Raw genomic sequence first — 22,696 nt, 5'->3', positions numbered from 1 at the left:
GCTTCTCTGGACTATCATCACATACATACCACCTGCCCCATCGTCCCGAATTCTACCCCATTCATTCCCTTCCTTCCTCCATCTCTTCTCATCACATAGTTAAGGTATTTTGCATCAATTCACTGTATACAGTGCCAGCCATCTCATCTTGAAAATATAATTTTCCAAATATATGGTGTGAAGTATAGTTGTAGATGATTTATAAAGTAGTTTATATTTTAGAAAGTATAGGAGAAGCGGTATTGAAGTGTTGTTACACTGGCAAGAATTAAGAAAAATAAGTCTGCCATGAATAACAACATTGTTATCAACTTAGAGAATTCAAAGGCGTTGTACGCTGCGTACGAAGCAGCCTTTCCTCTCAAAAAGCTTCTACCATTATACCAATTTGATACAGCCAAGTCTGTCGATGAAAACTTGAACAGCTTGGCCCTCTTTGCATTGCATGGTTCCACTACCTTGCCCATTTTTTATTCATTTAAAGACATTTTTCTTGACTTAGTCTCGCGTTGGGTGTCATTCCCTGAACAGTTTGAGAGTCAGTACTACCAAGAAGTTGTCTCTGAGCAGAGCAATACCGTGAAAGGTTCACTCATACTCAGTGCATTATCGAGATTGATCCATATCTCGAACGAATCGTTGAACTTGGTAGAGCTTTTTGTCTCGAAGGCCGAAATATTTTCCATTTTATCATCCAGAGTAAAGCAAAATAATTCACCTATTGCATCTGAAGAATTGGAAGCAATTCTTCTTTCATTCTATAGACTTATCTCGTACGACAACCACAGATTCAAACACTTCATCATTCCAGATGTTTTATACAGCATAATAAGATCAGAAGGTGACCACAATGTTGCCAAATACTTGGCTATAAAAATCTTATCCATATACTTGAGTGCATCGGAAGAAGCACAGACCAAGATGGTTCAAACTCACATCGGTGATGTAGACCTCAAGTCCAAATATGAGACTGACGAAAACTTGGACTATAAGTTTCTTCCCCTTTTGGAAGCGAAGAGATTGTCCAATTTTTCCAAATTACCAAAAGCAAATACTATCACTGATGTCACGAAACGGGGACAAAATGTAGTTATTTCGTCCTCAGATCTAAGCTCGTTGGTAACTTCTATATGTGGTGTACTAGTTCCTAATGTTGTAGGAGTACCAATAGATTCTACAGATAATACAACTGATACCGACGAGTCCAACTTTGTCGCTACTGAGGGTTCAGTGCAAGTATTAAGACAGTTAGCGCATCATATCCAAAATAATAGACCAGTGATGCTCTATGGTAAGGCAGGTTCTGGTAAGTCTTTCTTAATTAACCAACTTGCCAGTTACATGTCATATGAGAACTCCATCGTAAAGATCCATTTAGGTGAACAGACAGATGCCAAACTTTTGTTAGGAACTTACTCTTCTGGAGAGAAACCAGGAACATTTCAATGGAGATCAGGTGTGTTGACTACCGCCGTAAGAGAAGGAAAGTGGGTCTTAATTGAAGACATAGACAAAGCACCTACAGAAGTCTTGTCAATCCTTTTAACTTTATTGGAGAAGAGAGAACTAACCATTCCATCGAGAGGAGAAGTAATCAAAGCAAAGAATGGCTTCCAATTGATTTCCACTGTTAGAATAAATGACGATTCAAAATTCACTCTACCAGATCTCATTGGTTTAAGGCTCTGGGAGCTCATTAAGGTTCAGGTACCTAGCGAAGTAGACTTGAAGAATATTCTTGTAACCAAATTTCCATTGCTTCTGAATCTCATAATTCCTTTCATCAAATGTTACAACGAGATTACTAGAATTTACTCACTCAGCTCTTTCATTTCCTTAAACAAAGGCTCACATCCCAGAGTTATCTCTTTCAGAGATTTAATGAAGTTCTGTTCTCGATGCAATGCAATGTTATCGAACGAAGGAATTACGTCCTCGAGTCAGTTACTTGAATCTACCGTCTACGATAACATTTTTGCGGAGGCTGTAGATTGCTTCGGAAGTGCAATTACCGAGCAGTCGGCGTTGGAGCCTTTAGTTAACGCTATTGGTGACACATTGGAAGTCGCAAGTTCCAGAATTAACCTTTTCTTAACAAAGCATATACCCAACTACATTAACGATGAAGAAAAAATCAAGATTGGAAGAGCTACTTTGCACAAGTCCGATGTCGACAAAGCTCTTTACATTAATAAGAAGACAGGTAATAATACTTCTTTTGCAAGAACCAACCACTCCTTAAGGCTCATGGAACAGATTGCTGTTTCAATAGAGATGGCTGAACCTGTCCTTTTGGTCGGTGAAACCGGTACTGGTAAAACAACTGTAGTGCAACAAATTGCCAAACAGATGAACAAAAAATTGACAGTTATTAATGTATCTCAACAAACCGAGGCAGGTGATTTGTTGGGAGGGTACAAGCCAGTCAACACTAAAACAGTTGCAGTTCCGCTTCAAGAAATATTTGAAAACCTTTTCATTGCCACTTTCTCTGAGAAAAAGAATGAGAAGTTTTCTAGAGTTTTGTCCAAATGTTTCAATAAAAATCAATGGAAGAATGTGATCAAGTTATGGAGAGAGGCGCTCAGAATGTCAAAAGATATCTTGGCGCAAGTCGAAGACTCCGATGAAGACGGTGCCCCAAAGAAAAAGAGGAAGTTGAAATCTCATGAGAAGAATATTCTTCTCGACCGATGGGTTGAGTTCGAGCAGAAGATTACAGAATTTGAACTTCAATCCAGCTCTCTTGAGAACTCATTTGTTTTTAACTTCGTAGAGGGTTCGTTAGTTAAGGCAGTAAGAGATGGTGAGTGGTTGTTACTTGACGAAATTAACTTGGCTTCAGCGGACACCTTGGAAAGTATCGCTGATTTATTATCCGAATCCATTAATCAGAGATCTGTTCTTTTAACAGAAAAGGGTGATGTGGAATCTATCAAAGCACACCCACAATTTAGAATATTCGGTTGTATGAATCCTTCTACCGATGTTGGTAAAAGAGATTTGCCACTAAGTATTCGCTCCAGGTTCAGTGAGATCTATGTTCACTCTCCGGATAGAGATATTAATGATCTTTTGTCTATTATTGACAAATACATTGGCAGATATGCCATCGGTGATGAGTGGGCAGGTAATGACATAGCTGAATTGTACTTGTCTGCTAAGAGGCTTTCCGAATCGAACCAAATTGTAGATGGTGCCAATCAGCGTCCTCATTTCAGTATTCGTACGTTGACAAGAACCCTTATCTATGTTTGTGACATAGTATCCATCTATGGATTACGTAGATCGCTCTACGAGGGATTCTGTATGGCCTTCTTAACTTTGTTAGATTCTAAGTCGGAAGAGATTTTGCGCCCAGTGATCGTTCAACATACAATTGGAAGACTCAAGAATGCAAAATCAGTAATGAGTCAATGCCCACCAGCCCCTTCCTCGAATTCCGAGGAATACGTTCAATTCAGACATTACTGGATGAAGCATGGCCCACAAGAAATTGTTCCTCAACCCCACTACATTATCACTCCATTTGTTGAGAAAAACATGCTAAACTTGGTCCGTGCAACAGCAGGAAGAAGATTCCCAGTTTTAGTACAAGGTCCTACATCTGCTGGTAAGACTTCTATGATCAAATATCTTGCCAATATTACAGGCCACAAATTTGTTCGTATCAATAATCATGAGCATACGGATCTTCAGGAATACTTGGGTACATACGTCTCTGATTCTACTGGTAAATTGTCTTTCAAGGAGGGTATCTTAGTTGAGGCCTTGCGAAAGGGACACTGGATCGTGTTGGATGAGTTGAACCTTGCTCCAACTGATGTCCTTGAAGCATTGAATCGTTTACTTGACGACAACAGGGAATTATTTATTCCAGAGACTCAAGAGGTAGTCCACCCACATCCAGACTTCATGCTTTTTGCTACTCAAAACCCCCCAGGAATTTATGGTGGTAGAAAGGTCTTGTCCAGAGCTTTTAGAAATAGATTTCTTGAGCTTCATTTTGATGACATTCCACAGGATGAATTGGAGGTTATCTTAAAGGAAAGATGCCAAATCGCTCCCTCTTACTGTAAAAAGATCGTTGAAGTTTATAGAAACTTATCTATCCAGCGCCAATCGACCAGATTGTTTGAACAGAAGAATTCTTTTGCTACTTTGAGAGATTTGTTCAGGTGGGCACTTAGGGAGGCCGTGGGTTACGAAGAGCTTGCTGCCAATGGGTATATGTTGTTGGCCGAAAGAGTTAGAAAGGAAGACGAGAAACGCGTCGTCAAAGAAACTATCGAGAAGGTCATGAGAGTCAAACTTGACATGGATGCTTACTACAAATCCCTTGAAAATGAAGCCATGATGAGTACAAATTCAGACATTGTTTGGACGAAGGCTATGAGAAGATTAGCTGTCTTGGTGTTCACTTCAATGAAGTATAAGGAACCACTTTTGTTGGTTGGTGAGACAGGTTGCGGTAAGACTACTGTTTGCCAGATTATTGCTCAGTATCTTGGAAGAGAACTTGTAACCGTCAACGCCCATCAGAACACCGAGACCGGTGATATCCTTGGTGCCCAAAGACCTGTTCGTAATAGATTTGAAAGTCAAAAGTCTTTGATTACCAACTTGGTTTCTTTATTTTCGACTCTTGGTATCGAAGTATCTGCCGAAGACATGACCATGGAACGCCTTTTGGTCAAATATGACTCTATTCTGAAGGAAAAGATTAGTCCTGAGACAGTTGAGCAGATCAGAGAATGCAGAAGAAATGCCGCTGTCCTTTTCGAATGGAATGATGGACCTTTAGTACGTGCCATGAAGGATGGAAGCTTTTTCTTACTAGACGAGATATCTTTGGCAGATGACTCTGTCTTGGAAAGATTGAATTCTGTTTTGGAGCCCGAGAGGAGTTTATTACTTGCTGAGAAGGGAACAGATGATGTTTTTGTAACAGCTGCTAGCAGTTTCGAATTCTTGGCCACTATGAATCCTGGTGGAGACTACGGAAAGAAAGAACTCTCGCCTGCTTTGAGAAACCGTTTCACGGAAATTTGGGTTCCCTCAATGGAGGATTTTAATGATGTCAAGGAGATAGTTGCTGACCGTTTAGTAAACAAAAAGCACGTCGATACTATCGTGAAGTTCTCTGAGTGGTACGGGAAGAAGTTTGGCGGAGGCCATGCTGACAGTGGTGTTATTTCTCTTAGAGATATCCTTGCGTGGGTTCAGTTCATTAATTCCTGTGGAGAATGTTTCGATACTAATGAAGCCTTATTGCATGGCGCTTCTATGGTATTTATCGATGCTTTGGGAACAAACAATACTGCTTATTTGGCAGAGAATGAGCTCAGATTGAGAGATCAGAAGGTTGAATGTGTTGAACAGTTGTCTGAGATTGCAGGCATAGATCTTTTGCAATTCTATAGGAACAGCTTCAACGTTTCATTGGACGATAATAAACTTAATGCTGGTTCGTTTTCGTTACCCAGAGTACATGGTTCCTCTTCGACTGAAGCATTCAATTTGCATGCCCCAACCACTTCAGCTAACGCTATGCGTGTTATTAGAGCAATGCAAGTGCATAAGCCAATTTTATTGGAAGGTAGTCCAGGTGTAGGCAAGACCAGTTTGGTTTCTGCCATATCTAAGGCCACAGGAAACTATTTGGTGCGTATCAACTTATCGGAGCAAACCGACTTGGTTGATTTGTTTGGTTCTGATGCCCCCGCCGAAGGAGGCAAGACAGGTGAATTTGTTTGGCGTGATGCACCATTCTTGAGAGCTATGCAAAGAGGTGAATGGGTCTTATTAGATGAGATGAACTTGGCCTCTCAATCAGTATTGGAAGGTTTGAATGCATGTTTAGATCACCGTGGGGAAGCCTACATTCCTGAGTTGGACAAATCTTTTTCTTGTCACCCAAACTTCAAGGTATTCGCTGCTCAGAACCCACAGTACCAAGGTGGTGGTAGAAAGGGTTTACCGAAGTCATTCGTTAACCGTTTCTCTGTTGTATATGTCGACACCTTGAAATCTCAAGATTTGAATATGATCTCTCAACATTTATACCCACAGATTAACCAAGACATCTGTTCTAAGATAATTGAGTTCATGTCTAAGCTAGAGGACGAAGTCGTCATTCACAAAAGATGGGGCTCTTCTGGTGGCCCTTGGGAATTCAACTTGCGTGATACTTTGAGATGGCTAGAGTTGTTGAATACTCAGTCCATAACGGAGGACATTAGCCCTGCCGACTTCCTTGAGATGATTGTTTTACAGAGATTTAGATCAGATTCTGATAGATATAAAGCAGTTGCATTGTTTGAAAGTATTTTTGGGACAAAGCAAAAAAGAGACAACTACTATGCTGCCTCAGAAACATACTTGCAAGCCGGCGGAGCTCTCTCGAAGAAGAGCAGGGTTATTCAACACAATAGCGGAACCAATCCTGTTCCGTTGCAATCTAACTTTGCTATCATCGAAACATTTCTTAGATGCATCAACAAGAATACTCCTTTAATTTTGACTGGTCCTTCTAATTCTGGAAAAACTGAATTGATCAGATTCGTAGCAAATGCAGTTGGTGCACAGGTCGATGAATTTGCAATGAATAGTGATGTTGATTCTATGGATATCCTAGGAGGCTACGAGCAAGTCGATTTAACAAGGGCTATAGGAGAGATCACCAGCAAGGTCAAAGAATATTTAAACGATTTGGTGGTTACAAATTTGAGCGTGTCCTCATCACAATTTACTACTTTGTCTCAGTCATTGGCTTTGATCAAGTATTTAAGCTCCCAGGAAGTCACTACATCCAATTATTCTGAGTTCCATTCCTTCATCAAATCCTTTTTATCATTTTACTCTAATGATAGACTTCTTGAAATGGTTGAACAATCAGCAATGCTTGACAAGAGAATCAAGGAGGAGAAGAGTGTAAAGTTTGAATGGTTCGATGGTCTTTTGGTTAAAGCAGTAGAAAAGGGCCACTGGTTGGTATTAGACAATGCTAACTTATGTAGCCCTTCTGTTCTTGATAGATTGAACTCATTATTGGAGACCAATGGAAGTCTAATAATTAACGAGTGCAGCAATGAAGACGGCCAGCCAAGGACTCTTGAACCTCACCCTGATTTCAGATTATTCTTGACAATGAATCCAAAATATGGTGAGCTCTCTAGAGCGATGAGAAACAGAGGTATCGAGATCCATTTAGAGATGTTATCTGACAGAGTAACAGAATTTGATTCAAGAATCCTTGGATATTTGAGGAGCCGTACAGATAACGATTTGAATAAAAGGTTCGAGAATCTAACTGTATCAGAATCCATTTTTAAGCCTACTGTTGGATTTTTGCAACCAACGGAATCCTTGATTAGGCCATTTGCTCTTATGGACGATGTCTTGAACTTCGGGGATTTAGTCTCATCTGAAACTATTAACGCATCTTTAAGTGTATTGCCTCTCATATACGCTAATACAGTTGCGGGCTGGTATGATTTGGTATCGTGCTCCAGTGATTTTGATCTGAAAACAAAGGAGGCAATTGCTGCTGTTCGTTCAAAAATTGATTTCCTCAATAATGATGGTATTATAAGTAAATTGGCCAACCTTTTCCAACAAACTGGTGCCTATGTTGATGATATAGTTGGAGCTAAGACCAATTTCTCACTATATCAATCGTTGCATCCCCAATTCAATAATTACCTTCTTGCTTCTTTGTCAAAGACCGCTTCTGGAACCGACCTGTCGGAGCCTACGTTATTTTTTGAAGTTGTATCTGGTATTATTGAATCCAACCAAATTAGAAGTTCCATTGAAGGCAGAGCTTTGAATGGTAGAATTAGCAGTTTGAATTACATTGAGAGGTCTGCTGCATATGAAATGGGAAGAGACATAAAGTCACCTCCGAAGTTGAAAGTTTTCAAATTTGTTGTTGAACTCATCGAGTTTATTTACTCAGCATTTGAATCAAGCGTTGACAAGGCAGTATTTTCCAATGACTCGACCTACAAATCGCTCTACGAATTGCAAAAATTATTCAATGGTATGGTGAGAACAGCAGAGACTCAGAATGAGTCAAAATTGAGGATCTACCAGGAGTTGATTAGCAAATGGATTGAATCCTACGGGGAGAATGAATTCATCGTAAGTGACATTTCCAAGTTGAAATCTTCCTTGAATGCCTTTGGTGACAGTTTAGCACTAACTACAGGGTTCTCTATGGACAGAATTTGGGAACACTTCAGATGTAATTATCCACAAAATGAGGAATCCTGGAAGAGCGCAGAGCTTCTTATCCAGTTGGCTAATGACTTTGATGATGCTGCTAGAGAACAATTTGTTGATGTTGGTGAATACATCGTTCAGTTGAGAGTCCTTTTCGATGAATTGTATAACTCACTCTTGAGTGGTGGATTTGATTCAGCGGAGTATACTCAGATTTTGACAACTTTGCAAGACGGCATAAGCAAATTAAGTGATGCATCTGCAAGTTTTGTATACAAAAGACAGAATTCTTTGGAGGTGGAGTTTGCTTTAGTTTCAAACTATGTGTCTGCATGTGCTCAGGAGTCAGATATTGCTGAAACAGACCTTGCTTATTTAGCGACACTCGCCAACAAAAAAACACTCTCGTCCTTGAGAAACAAGTCGAATGCTTTTAACCCGTATCCTGCAATCTTTGATGATCTTTGGATTGAGAAAAACGGAAAAGCTGTTTCTTTGACAGATGGGTTATTCTCAAGCGATATTGCGCGAAACTTGCTAGATAAGTCTGTCACATTTGGTATGACTCCAGGAAAGTATTTGCAACAGAATTTGGAAGATTTCCGTTTGATGGGTAATGTCATAGTGAGACACTCAGGAGAAATTTTGACCGACCAAAAAGACGTTTCTAAGAGAATGTTGTTGGCGTGGTTGGTAAAGATATTAGAGCCCCACTTCGAAACATTCGATGAAGATGCTGCCAAGGACTTCACTTCTTGCTTGCAAAGCTTGGAAAAGGAAGGCTTCGTGGTTGTCGAGGACTTTATCAGTTGTCTTGAGAAGTCAAATGAACCTCATTTTGTTAAAATTGCAGTTGAGTTTTTCATCCCCTCAGTGATATTGTTGAACCAAAAACTCACCATTGGAAGTTTAGGAAAAGCGTGGGTTCTCTTTTCTTGCGGTGCTATTCAACTTTTTGTTCCAAGTTCTCCATATGATCCAGCTATTAGGGAGTATATTATCTACGAGAAGTACGAGGAACAGAAGGAAGCATCCGAGAGACTCGTATCATCTTGGAGAGCAGTCAGAACAGTATACAGTGGTGATGACAAGATTCATATTGAAGAGTGTTTGCCAACTATGCTTAACGAGGATATTCCAAGTAAGCCAAAGGTATACAGAAGAGAAACAACTATTAACGCTTTATTTGAGGAATGGAAGGCATTTATGGAATCCTCTATAGATGTCACTCCTGTTGGACAGTTGTTGCAAAGCGCTGAGTCACTTGCCAAATCCAGCGAGAAAATGGTTGATATCTTCCAGAAAAACTCTTCTAAGTTTTTATACCGTTTGAAGCAGAATTACTTGAGCTACTCAGATCTTAACGATATCTTGCGTGGTTATGTGTATGGTCTCAAACTAGGCTTCAACTTGTTGTCCCTTGATGGAAAGCAAAGACAAGCGGCATTCACATTTGATGATCTTTGGTCAGTTAACCCATCCATTATTGCCTCTGAAGAACATATTTTGACAATGTTTGAACATGTCAAGGTTTTCAACAAAAAGATCAGCATCGATTCTTTGGCGTCCGAACAGTTGATGGCTTTTTTTATGAAAGCTTGCTTTGCTTACAATCCACGTAAGTTAAATTCAGATTTTTCGGAAGTTCTTCTTCAAACATTCCAATCATTGTACTACAGATGGTCTTTGCGTCGTATTAAGGAAGAGGAAGAAAGCGTCCAGAAAGGAAGTTTATACAAGTACACTGATCCAGATGTAGACATTGAGGGCGACTTTAGAACTCTCTTTCCAGACTACGATGAAGTTATTGATACCGATTTAAATGCGAATAAGAACAATGAAAGCTTTGAATCATTGTATTTTACCATTGCCAAAAGTTATACCGACCATTACCTTCATAGAAAAGAAATTGACTTGACAACATTGGTTAATGAGGGAACTGATTTGTCCCAGCTATTGAGTACGTACAGACGTGACATTACTCAAGGCGATATTAACCCATCTGTATTATCTTCCATGGTTATTAAATTGGGTGAAACATACAGAAAGTTTAACAACATCAGCGCCGCATTTAACTTCTACCACGACTGTTCTCCTGTTGAGTCAAAGAGGGCTATTTCTATAATTGCCAAAATCCATACTTCTGTTTCGAAGCTATTGGAACAATGGCCGGAACATGCTACATTGCAAAACATAGCTATTGCCTCAGATGAATTTTTGATGTTCTCTTTGGACACTCCGGTCTCAAGGTTATTACAAAAAGTTGAACAAATTTTTACCTTGATTGCAGAGTGGCAGAAATACGCCTCCAGTCAAGTATCTCTCCAAGATCTTTACAATGAATTGACTACTTTAATAGTATCTTGGAGAAGATTGGAACTCTCTACCTGGAAATCGATATTTTTGCATGAAGAGGAAACTCTTGAGAAGAGCATAGGAAAATGGTGGTTTCATCTTTTTGAATCAATTTTGGTGCCAGTAATTTCTGAATCGGACGATTTTTCACAATCGACCTTGTTGACAGCATTAAACTACTTCATGAGTAAAACTACATATGGTGAGTTTCTTCCTAGATTGAATTTATTGAAAGCATTCAAGAACCATGTTTCTCAATTGACTACCGAGAAAAAACTTTTCAATACGCTTTCAAACTTTATTTCTTTCTATGAACAGTTCATTCCACTGATCACTGAGTCCATTACAGCTACAAAGAAGAAATTGGAGAAGGATATGTCTGAGGTCATTTTATTGGCTAGTTGGAAAGATGTTAATATCGACGCTCTCAAGCAGAGTGCTAGAAAATCACACAACAGTCTCTATAAGATTGTTAGAAAGTACCGTTCCTTACTTTCTACCCCAGTTTCCCCATTGATTGAGCTGGGAATTTCTACCGAATCGAAATCAGTGGTTGTGTTGAAGACCATAGACAGGGTAGGCACTATCGTTGAAAACAACGATATTGCTCTCTGCTCTGCTGTGACGTCGTGGTACGAGAGACCGGCACGTCTCCAGAATTTGTCTGTCATCAATACGAATATGGAGGTATATATCACCCGTGTTGCTTCTGAGAATCTTCCGAATCTTATGGACTTTGCAAAAGAGTTATTTGAAGAGATGGAACGCCTTAGGAACGAGACTCCTAAAGATTTGAAGGAAGGTAACAAGAAGGTTATCGCAGCCTTGAAGACACAGAAGAAAAAATTATTGAGTGACACATTGAAAGAGCTTAGAAGAATGGGATTGAAGACTACTTTAAGAACAGATATCATGAAGTCCCAAAGTGGAGTCAATATGATTGTTGCAAATAGTTCAACCTTTGAAGGTACAGAGTTAGAGGACACTGATGTTTTCTTCTATAGAATTTTGGATTTGCTTCCACGTTTGAGAGCTGCTGTTGCTAATGTTGCTGAGGATATACCTCAAATAGATGCTGATAAGGGTTTGGCAGTAGCAGAGAATCTCATCCATACACTTGTTGCTACAAGGGAGCCTTTAAGGAACTTCACTGAGAAATTGCCAGAATTTAGAGCGATTTACAATACTTTAAACGGCATTGCAAATTCCAGGAATGAAAATGTTGATCTTGTTCAAGTTACTGACAGCGAGTCTATTGATTATAACTTGAGTGAAATTAAATCAATATTATTCTGGCTTCCAAAGTTGATTGAATTTGCTACTCGAGTTATAGAATCCACGGAGTTATTTACTCAGAAGGCTTCACCTAGTGTTTTTTATGATTGCAAATTGCAATTGGTAACTTTCGAAGAGGAGTACAAAAAGCTCGATACTTCCATATACACTTCCAAAACCAAGAACTTTATTGCAAGATTTGGGGTATTCTACTCCAATTTCAAATCCAACTTAATTGACTGGAAGCTGAAGAACTTAAGAGTTGCATTTGTTGCTGATGTGATATTGTCCTGGATTTCTAGTGCGCAGTATGATGGCAGTATTCAATCGAGCACGTCCTTGACGATTTTGAAATCATTGGAAGATGTTGAGCGGACCCTAAGAGATGTTTCCAGTTCTATAATAGTGGCGGTCCAAAAAGTCATTGAGTGTCAAGAAGGAGACCTTTCCGAAGAAAACGACAACTGGTTCGTGCTAACTCAGCAGCGTATCATGAAGTACATCAAGGCTTTACACTCTAAGAGTATCCTTTATAAACTTAACAAATGTCTTGATGTAATTTCTTCCGTTCAGCACAACCACGAGTCATCCAATATCACTTCCGCTTTGGTCTCATTCACATTGCCTTTAGTGAATCACTACTATAGATTGACTTTGAGTGTCTTCGATAATGTGAGACACAACTACTACAATACTACTCGTTCTACGTTCATGTTGAGCGTATCGTTGTATACTTTGGCCCTGAAGGGATTCTGTTCTCCAGAACCCCCATCTGAACAAAAAGAAGACAACAATTTACATGATGGAACTGGTTTGGGAGATGGTGAAGGTGCATCGAATAACTCCAACGACGTGGAGGATGACGAAGATTTATCTGAACAAGCTCAACAGCCAAATGAAGAGAAGGATAAGAATAACAACGATGACGACGAAAATGATGATGCTGTTGATATTGAAGGAGATATGGCTGGAAATTTAGAAGACGCCTCAGATCAAGAAGATGAGGAAGGAGAGGATAATGAAGAAAATGATTTAGATGAAGAAATCGATGATATCGACGATCTTGATCCTAACGCTATAGATGAGAAGATGTGGGACGAAGAAGTCAAGGAAGATAAGAAAGAAAAGGATAGTGAAAATGTTCCTGAGAATGCTACTAATGATGATGACAATATGGAAGCAAATGAAGATGAAGAAGAGTCCAATAAGAAGAACAATAAGACAGAAAATTCTCAGGAGGACCAAAAAGAAGAAGACGAGGAAGAAAAAGAGGGAAGTGATGACGAGGGCGAAGAAAACGATGCTGGGGAGCAAGAAGATGAAGTCACCCAACAAGATAACGAGCATTTAGACGAACACGTACCTGAAAGCGAAGCTCTAGATCTTCCGGATGACATGAATCTCGATGGAGATGACGATGACAATGAAAAGGACAACGAGGACGACGACTTCGATGATAAAATGGATGTTGATGAGGATGATTCCAAGTCAAACGATAAAGAACAAGATGAAGATAATGGAGAAGATGAAGACGATAAAGAAAGTAACGATGTCGATGAAGAAGCTGAAGCCGAAACTGATGAGGTAGATGATCAGGAGCAAGAAGGCGTCGATGAAGATGCCGAAGAAATTGACGAAGAAGGAGCTGAAAATGAAATAGAGTCGGACGAGGAAACACTAGCAAACAAGGACGATGAAAAGGAAGAAGAAGGTGGTAATGACAATGCAATGGATCAAGATGCCGAAGGAGTTGATGGTTCAAATGAAGACGCTGCCATGGAAGATATTGATACTGAATCCGCTGTTAAACAAGAATCGGGAGATAAAGGCGAGGGTGCTGATAACCAGGTAGCGGATGATAAAGACGACATTGGAGCCACTGGAAATGCCTCCACAGATCCTAATCAAAAAGATAAAGAGGAAAACGAAGAAAACTCGGCTCAAGATGATGCACGTGAGATGGCTAAAGAATCATTGAAACAGTTGGGTGACACATTGAAGGAGTTCCATCGTCGTCGTCAAGAAATCCAAGAATCTGTAAAAGAAGAAAAGGAGCAGACTGAGGAGAAAGCAAAGGAGAGGCCGGATGAATTTCAACATGTTGACGGCGAAAATGCTAACTTCGACACTCAGGCTCTTGGTGCTGCTGACAAGGATCAGGTGCAATCATTAGACGATGATATGGCTATCGATGACGATATTGAAGATAACAAAGAAACAGTCACCGAAATGAAACAAGAACCCGAAGAACTTGGCGTTAACGACGAGATGGAAGTTGATGAAGGATTGGAAGAGGTAGAGAACCAAGCTGATGCTGACAATGAAGGAAAGACTAAAGGAGCCTTCATTGGAGACCGTGACAGAAACTCTGATAGAGACGATTTGAATATCAAACATGGCATAGAACTAGACGCCGAAGAAGATGACGACGAAGTCGATACCATCGAAAATGGTCACAATGTCGAGATTGATCTTGATGAAGAGTTACCTCCATTAGATCTCGACGACGCTCGTAATATGTGGAGAAACAGTGAATTGGCTACCCAAGAATTAGCCTCTGGATTGTGCGAGCAATTGAGGTTAATTTTGGAGCCGACTTTAGCCACGAAATTAAGAGGTGACTTTAAAACTGGTAAGAGGTTAAACATGAAGAGAATAATTCCATATATTGCATCTGAATTCCGTAAGGATAAAATATGGTTGAGAAGAACTAAGCCATCGAAGAGACAATACCAAATTATGATCGCTGTTGATGATTCAAAATCAATGAGTGAAAGTAAGTCCACAGAGTTGGCTTTTAACAGCATTGCCTTAGTAGCCAAGGCTTTAACACAATTAGAGAGTGGTGGCTTATCCATAGTCAGATTTGGTGAAGATATCAAGGTAGTTCATCCATTTGATAAGCCATTCAATAGCCAAGAGAGTGGTGCGAGAATATTCCAGTGGTTCGACTTCCAACAGACCAAGACTGATATCAAGCAGTTGTGCAACAAATCGTTGAAAATCTTTGAGGACGCTAGATCTACGTCCAGCCCAGACTTGTGGCAATTACAGATCATCATCTCTGATGGTGTATGTGAAGATCATGACACCATTGAAAGATTGGTTAGAAAGGCCAGAGAAGAGAAGATCATGCTTGTTTTTGTGGTCATTGATGGTATCAATTCCAATGAATCCATCTTGGATATGAGTCAAGTGAGTTATGAAACAGACGCTAAATCTGGAAATACAAGCTTGAAGGTGGTTAAGTATTTGGATACTTTCCCCTTTGAATTCTATGTTGTTGTCAGAAATATCAACGAGCTTCCTGAGATGCTTGCCTTAATCTTGAGACAGTACTTCACAGAAGTTGCTTCTATTTGAAGCATAAAATATTAATAATTGTATATTAAAAACATTCATTGTACATATTACATATAGTTAATACAACTAGACATTTATATTAACAAATATAATAATTGTAGTTCTCGATTTACATGGAAGTTATAATTTTTTATATTACTATTAAAATACTATTACTACTTCTAAGAAGTACTTATGTGTCCCTGTTGCGACATGCTATGGTAGATATTGTACAAGTTCTCCGATTTTATTTCCCATTAAAGTCTATAAGTGCCAAACAAATCACATTTCAATGATTTGTGCCCAATGCTAATATTTCTTTCGATTTTTTATTTCTTATTGTTGAGGACAACCTTTCCGATACAGATTGACATATCGTCAAGTTTTCCGCCAGTGCTATTTTTTTTTCCAAATTTCTTCTCTGGCAATGCATTCACCTTCTCATTGTACGGAGTAAAGGCGTAATCATCGAAGCTCACCTCTTTGGCCTTCAAGAGTAATTTGTTAACAGCTCTCTTTAAGCTATCTTTCTTTTTGTTGAGGAATTCATCGAGATAATCGACGATTTCCCACTCGTAAAGGTTATCGGAAATACCATCAGAACAAACGACAACAAGATCATTTTCCTTCAATTTTATTGAGTCCACCCAAGCGATCTCAGAAGGTAATTGTGTCAATGTTTGCGTTCCAATTTGTTGTGGGCACAAGTCCGATACCATCTGTTCCTCGTTCTCCTTAATAACCTTACCATCTCTGATAACGTAAATCTTAGAATCTCCTATGCTGACCATCTTCAACTCATCTCCTGAAAGCATTCCGAGAATCAAAGTTGAAGACCCCTCCAACTTTTGTAAATCCATCAAATGTGAGGTATGCAAAAATGAATCGTCCAAAATCTCAGAAATGTCCCTATTATTCAAGTGATGTGGCGTGTGACTGAGCTTGTACTCAGTCATAAGTCGACTGAAGGTCTCTACCATGGATCTGGACCAGATTCCGGCGTCACCGTCTTTATTTCCTTCCCAACTCGAAACACCATCAGCTACAGCCAATACTGAAGGCGATACGAGCATCGTATCGTCTCCCGCTCTGATTGACAATGTGTCAGCAGGCAGCCCTTGTGGTCTTCTTTTGGGTAACAACGAGTTTAACAGAGTGGGGTCGGTCAAATCTGATAAGGAATGGATCAACGGTACACTGCTGGTGCTATGGAATGCAAAGGATGTGTACGCAAATTCAAACTTGAACTTATCGTTTGAAATCTTTTTCATTTGTTCCTTAGTTACTAATGGGTACTGGATGAAGGGGTTGACATCATCGGTGGCCTCTGGTGCCTCTTCTGCAAATGACCGGAAGTAATTCCTGGCACCTTGGAAAAGAGGTGTGGTATTGAATGTTCTTGTTGCCACCACTTTGGCTAGTTGTGGAACCACTCTTGTGGTTTTTAGCATATTTGATCTATAGTTTTCTGGATATGAGAGCAGGGAAGTGGTAAGTGCTAAGTGCTAACGATTGGACCTGATAGATAGAACTTGCTGAACTACTTTGGATTTCTTCCTTTTTGAATCTCTACTGCTTCCTCCCTACTATTCCTACCAGTACTTTCTACTGTAAAAGAGAGTGTTCTGCCTAGCTTTATTAATTACTACAAAGTCGTTCCTTTATAAAAAGCAAAAAATTGGTCTTCTCGAATTTCTTTTTGGGTGGAAGAGGGGTAGGTACAGGACACAGTTCGGAGTTTCGAGCGGCTGCAAAATCACGTGAGTGTTGGTAAGAGAAAATATGTAATGGGGCAATAATGGAAGGCGGATCGAATAGATGGTGGTAGAAGGGTTGGCTTGGTGACTGGGGAGCGGGGCAGGCAAAAAGGTGATGGCAAATTTGGGTTACATTGGAGAGACTGGTCTCCGGGTAAAAAAATGACTTTCTCTTGAGCACACACACACACACACACACACACACTCTCTCTCTCTCTCTCTCTCTCTGTGCGTTTGCTTGATGGTAGAGATTCCTGTAGGCTTTTGGCTCGTTGTGTTCCAGAATCGCCAGTGCCGCGTCAAAAAAAACTGCGGGGAGTAGACGGACATTGGCTTACCCGCGATTCGGGATCAGGGCCAAGCTTACGAATGGTTTCAACCAATGGCCCATTGTTTGTGGTGTGGCTCTGGCAATGATATGTCTAAATGATATATTAGAGGGCAACTTGCCATGGGAATAGCTTTGGATGTGGCTAAAAAAGATGAGGTCAAAGAAATGTCCTGAGACGTTAAGCTCGAACTACGAATGAATAGATGCAAAAAAAATAGAGGTATCCGATAAGTCCGTGGTACGAAATAGATGGTAGGTCTATATAGCAAATATGTAATACAGGTGAATGCAAAGTAAATGAGTAGCAGTGATGCATCCATATTGATTATATTAGTTGATTTTATTGGTAATGTTTAAAGTTAGAATGTATATACAAAGAAAGCTTTTTTTTTGTGATTTTGCAGCTATTACTCATTTACGACAGCATCGTAAATAACCTTGTATGGCGCTGTGAAACCAGTGTGGAGCTCGAATTGTCTCTCTCCTTGGTTGATTAACATCTCGACTCCTGGAACGACGTTCCATTGGTACTTCTCCAGAGCGATCTTCATAAGAGGTGTTTCTCTTGGCTTGTACGAAGCATCTAACAAGTAAGGCGTAAAACCACCTTGTTTAGCTTCTCTGCCTCTGGACAATAAGCTCTCGATATTGCTGAGCAACTGTTCCTCAATAGGCTTATCAGCTGGGATACAAGATACAACCAAAGAAACTGGCTCAGAAGAATTCACTTCTTCTACTGTTTCCAACACCTCAATTCCGAACTCGGCTGGGAAAGAATCCCTAATTTCGTGAACTTTGGAAACCGTTCTATTGACCATATAAATCTTCTTGCAGCCCAATTTGTGTAAAGCGTAAACAGCAGCTCTTGATGTGCCTCCTCCGCCAATCACCAACCCATTCACCTGGTTGTTATCAAGACTTGGCACTTTATTTCTAATGAATGAATTTGTTATTCCAACCCAGTCGGTGTTGTCACCGTAGTATTTACCCGGTTTTCCCTCCAATGGGATGACGGTGTTGACAGCTCCAATTGTTGTTGCTGAATCAGACAATTCATCAATAAATTTCATTATATCAACCTTCAATGGCATAGTTACAGCCAATCCACCAAAGTTCTTGTCTTCTTTAATTAATTTCTTGAATGCTTCCTCAGCATCAGAGGTGTCGAATCTATCAAACACATATGGCAAACTTAAGGTTTTGTATGCTGCATTGTGTAATGGGGGAGAACGAGAGTGACCAACAGGGTGTCCTATAATCCAAAAGTGTTTCTCAGTCAAACCACCAATTTCAGCGTAAGCCTTATTGATTTCAGGAGCGCTGAGAATGCCTTCTTCCTTCAATTCAGTAGGTATCAAAGCATGAGTCACTGGAGTGAGGATTGGATTCAACACTCTAGATAACTTACCTTGTTCACCATTGTTATAAGCAATCAATGGCTTCAAAGAACACGTCGACTTGAATGTCTCCAATTCTAAGTTATCCTGGAAAGTGGAGGCATATCCAACCAACTTAACGATATCAGCATTAAGGGAAACACCTTGGTTGTATCTATTTTTCCACTCGACATTACTCCATTTCAAGGATCCTGTCGTATCAACGTAAGAAGCAATAATTCTGGTGAATTTTTTAGTCTCAAATACTTTTTCAAGCAATTCATTAAGGAAATTCAATTGAACCTCTAAGTATTGAACCCCTAACTTGATACCCAATTGTAACAACTCTTGGAGAGTTTCAATATCATCATCTGAGAATTTTCCGCCTTGAGATTCAGTTTTCACACTGTAGATGATCGGAAGATTGATGCTTTTTCTAAGAATGGCAGTTTGGTCTGCGACAAAAGTCTTGGAATAGTCCTTTAAGAGGTCTACTCTCAACTCAACCGCAGTAGAACCGTTAGTGATGTCTTCCAAAGAACCTGCTACCTCAGTCAAATCTTCGAAAGGCAACGTAGTGTAGACAGATCTCTTCGTTGGAACCTGAGTAATCTGCAAACCAGTGATAGTCTTCAAGTATCTAACAAAGGACTCTCTCAAGTGCTTGAATTCAAGCTCGCTGGAACAATGGGACGAATAGAAGTGGTAGTTAGAGCACTCATGGTACCATTGTTCTCTACGAGTCCACACCTCCTTGATTTCATCAACATATGCTGGTCTTGTAGTATCTGCGGAAAGGAATTCTACAGTTTCATCCAAGTCACGATGCAAGTGTAATACAATGCCCCCAGACTTGATATATGCTTTTAAAGACTCTCTTGCCTCTTCACCTTCGACGATTCCTCCTCCAGTAGATAATACGTAGCCGTCTGAGTATCTAGAAAACGACTCTTTAGCAAGGATAGCTTCTTGTTTACGGAATTCTTCCCAACCATTTTCCTTGATAAATGATCTGATGTCAGTTCCCACCTTGGCCTCAAGGGCATCATCCAAGTCTAAAAGCTTGAAATTAAGGAAAGAAGCCATCCACTTGGACAAGGTCGACTTGCCAGCAGCTCTCATCCCAATTACAATTATACTTTTACTTCCGTTGGCATGTTTTTCCGCTAAAGAAGTAACATCCTCCACATTGAATGGAAGTTCATAGCCATCTAGAGTAGCCTTGAATTTTGAATGTAAAGTATCCCACCATCCTGGCCAAGTCTTACCAGTGCATGATCTTTCCTGGATAAGTACAGGTTGCTTGCATAAACCGGCAAGCAAAGAGAAAGACATGGCAACTCTGTGGTCATCGTATGTTTTCACACCGCGCTTCTCAGTAGATGGAGTTACTAAGTCATCTATGTCTACACCATGGATCTCGATACCATCAGGCAATTCATTTGCCTTGACTCCAAATTTAGATAATTGTGAGACCATAGCAGCGATTCTATCACATTCCTTAACTCTCTGGTTCGCAATACCGGTGATAGAAGTGGATTGGTCCTTATCTTTGGCAACTGCAGCCACAACTGATGCAGTGAGGAAAGCATCAGTCATTGGTTCCATGTCAACGTGAGGCAATGGTCTCAAGTGACCTCTTGGTGGACCAGTTACTGTTGTCGAAGTTGCACTTTGTTCCACTTTACATCCCATTGGCCTTAAAACATCGACAGCGAACCTAGCATCACCTTGCAACGAAGAAGATCCGATATTAGGTACAGTACATGTTGTGCCAGTTAAAGCAGCGAATGCTAATGGGTAGGTAGCAGAAGAAGCATCTGACTCAATAACATATTCTTTAGGGTTAACGTATGTCCCCTTAGGGATGTGGTATGTGTACTCCTCAGTAGTTGAAGTGGTAACATTGATGCCAAAAGATTTCATCATATCAATAGTCATGTCGATGTACAATTGAGAAATTGGCTTACCACCAACAAGAGACAATGTTACAGCCTCTTTGGCATATGGAGCACCCATTAAGATGGATGAAACGTATTGAGAAGAAATCGTAGCAGCCAATTCAATTCTTCCCCCCTTCAAACCTTTACCAGCTTTTACCTTCAAAGGCAACGATCCCTCTCTATTAAGGTATTCTATTTCGGAACCGTTTGCTCTGAGGGCATCCACTAAAGGACCAATAGGTCTCTCTTGCATTCTAGCATTTCCTGTCAAGATTACATGCTCGGATGATTCAGGGTTAACACCCACCAAGGATGCGACGGTAGTTAAAAATCTGGAAGCAGTACCGGCGTTTCCCAAGTACAATTGCTCGTCGCAAGTTACTAAGTCACCACCACGACCAGATACTACTATTGTCTCACCATTGTCCTCGGTAGAGATTTCAGCACCCTTTAACGAGGCGACAGCAGCCAACATATGCTTAGTATCGTCAGAGTGTAACAAGTTTTTAATTCTAACAGTTCCTGAGCCCAATGCAGCCAAGATGAGCGCTCTGTTCGAAATAGACTTCGACCCAGGTGGTATGATCACATTGGTTGCAGGAGTAACGTCTTTCTCGAATGGGTGTACAAGTACCTCATCAGTCAATACGAAGCTCAAATCTTGTTTCGAAACCTGATGAGCCTTCAATTGGTAGCACTTTCCAATAGCTTCCAAGATAACGCATCTGATCTTACTACCATCATTCTTCTTATCGATTGCCATTTTCTTTAAGAGAGTATCGATTTCAACGTAATGGCGCTTGTTTCCAACCTTCTTCAAGAAGTCCTTGTCATCAATGGTGACTGGGAGTCCATAGGCCAATAAACACTTAGACAATCTGGCAACTGCTACTGGAGGTAATACTCCCAAATATCTGGCCAATTCAGCCTCCTTTATCATACCAATAGAGACACACTCACCGTGGAGTGCTTGTGGTGTTAAGACAGCTTCGATAGCATGGCCAATAGTGTGACCAAAATTAAGCAAGTTTCTTAAACCAGCTTCTTTTTCATCAGAGGAAACAACAAATGCCTTCACTTTGATTGATTCAAGTACAGTCTTTACTAATTCTGGTTCAATTGAGCGCAAGTCTGGGTTTTCTTTGGAAACAACATCCAAGAACGTCTTGGAGAAGTTTTCTAAACGTGTGAATTCTTCCTCGTTCCAAATAGCAGCAGTTTTCACCACCTCGGCCATACCGTTAATAAACTGTCTTGTAGGTAAAGTTTCCAAGAATGACACATCGGCAAATACGAATTCTGGCTGGTGGAAAGCACCAATGAAGTTCTTTCCAAGAGGAGTATCAATGGCTGTCTTTCCTCCCACAGACGAATCGACCATGGCAAGCAAAGTGGTAGGGATCTGAACGACACGAACCCCTCTCATAAAAGTTGCAGCAACAAAACCGATCATGTCTCCGATAACACCACCTCCAACTGCCAAAATGACGGTATCTCTCGTACAACCTTGTTGCAACAAGAAATCTTCAACAGCAGCCTTAGTCTCTCTGTTTTTATTGTTTTCACCCGGGGAAACTGAGTAGAAGAGCAATCTTGATTCTGGGCGGATTTCTTTGATTCTCGAGTCGAATTTGGCATGCAATTTGGCAAAAGGGGCAGTTCTGCCCATGTTGGTGTCTGTGATAATGACATAAGTTGACAGCGCTTTCTGTGTTAGCACTGTTTCCACGATGTGGTCCTGGATGCCGTAGCCCACATGGATAGTCTCAGCTCCAAGAATGGAGACCTTGTGAATGGACATTTGTGGCAACTGTTTTTACAAGCAATTGAAGACACTACCACCTTACTGAGTATCACTTACCCTTATAATTAGATGGTGCAAAATGATTGATTCTTTCGACGTAACCGTCTGGCGGTTAAAAAAAAATGAGTGGTTGTGAGAATCAGTCATCGTCACGTGCTGTAAGTTTTTCAGAGCGGTCGATTTACTCCGTTAGCGGTGGGAGGATTGAGAGGATTGAGAGGGACAAATAGTAGGGGGTGATGTTGTAATGTGGAGTGTAGAAGATAGCTGGAATAAGTTAAACAGTT

At 40.4% G+C, this 22,696-nt stretch overlaps 3 protein-coding genes across 3 annotated transcripts; 1 reads left to right on the top strand and 2 right to left on the bottom strand. All coding sequences in view use genetic code 12, as the record gives it.

The window, feature by feature from the left end:
- The first annotated feature begins 1,854 nt into the window (after positions 1-1,854).
- MDN1 (AAA family ATPase midasin) lies at positions 1,855-15,318 on the top strand. Its single transcript, XM_064916823.1, has one exon. It carries the CDS (start codon positions 1,882-1,884, stop codon positions 15,217-15,219), a length of 13,338 nt encoding a protein of 4,445 aa, XP_064774786.1. The 5' UTR covers positions 1,855-1,881; the 3' UTR covers positions 15,220-15,318.
- Positions 15,319-16,838, bottom strand: PTC8 (Ptc8p). The gene has a single exon (XM_064916822.1). The coding sequence runs from the start codon at positions 16,647-16,649 to the stop codon at positions 15,528-15,530; it is 1,122 nt and encodes a 373-aa protein (XP_064774785.1). The 5' UTR covers positions 16,650-16,838; the 3' UTR covers positions 15,319-15,527.
- A 748-nt stretch (positions 16,839-17,586) lies between these two features.
- Positions 17,587-22,480, bottom strand: ARO1 (Aro1p). The gene has a single exon (XM_064916821.1). The coding sequence runs from the start codon at positions 22,404-22,406 to the stop codon at positions 17,694-17,696; it is 4,713 nt and encodes a 1,570-aa protein (XP_064774784.1). The 5' UTR covers positions 22,407-22,480; the 3' UTR covers positions 17,587-17,693.
- Between the last annotated feature and the right edge of the window lie 216 nt (positions 22,481-22,696).

The sequence above is a fragment of the Scheffersomyces xylosifermentans genome, assembly GCF_036884685.1.
Source record: "Scheffersomyces xylosifermentans strain CBS 12540 chromosome Unknown RJT20scaffold_3, whole genome shotgun sequence".
Taxonomy (NCBI): Eukaryota; Fungi; Ascomycota; class Pichiomycetes; order Serinales; family Debaryomycetaceae; genus Scheffersomyces; species Scheffersomyces xylosifermentans.
The sequence above is the reverse complement of the archived record's forward strand: the minus strand, read 5'-3'. Positions and strand labels throughout refer to the sequence as shown.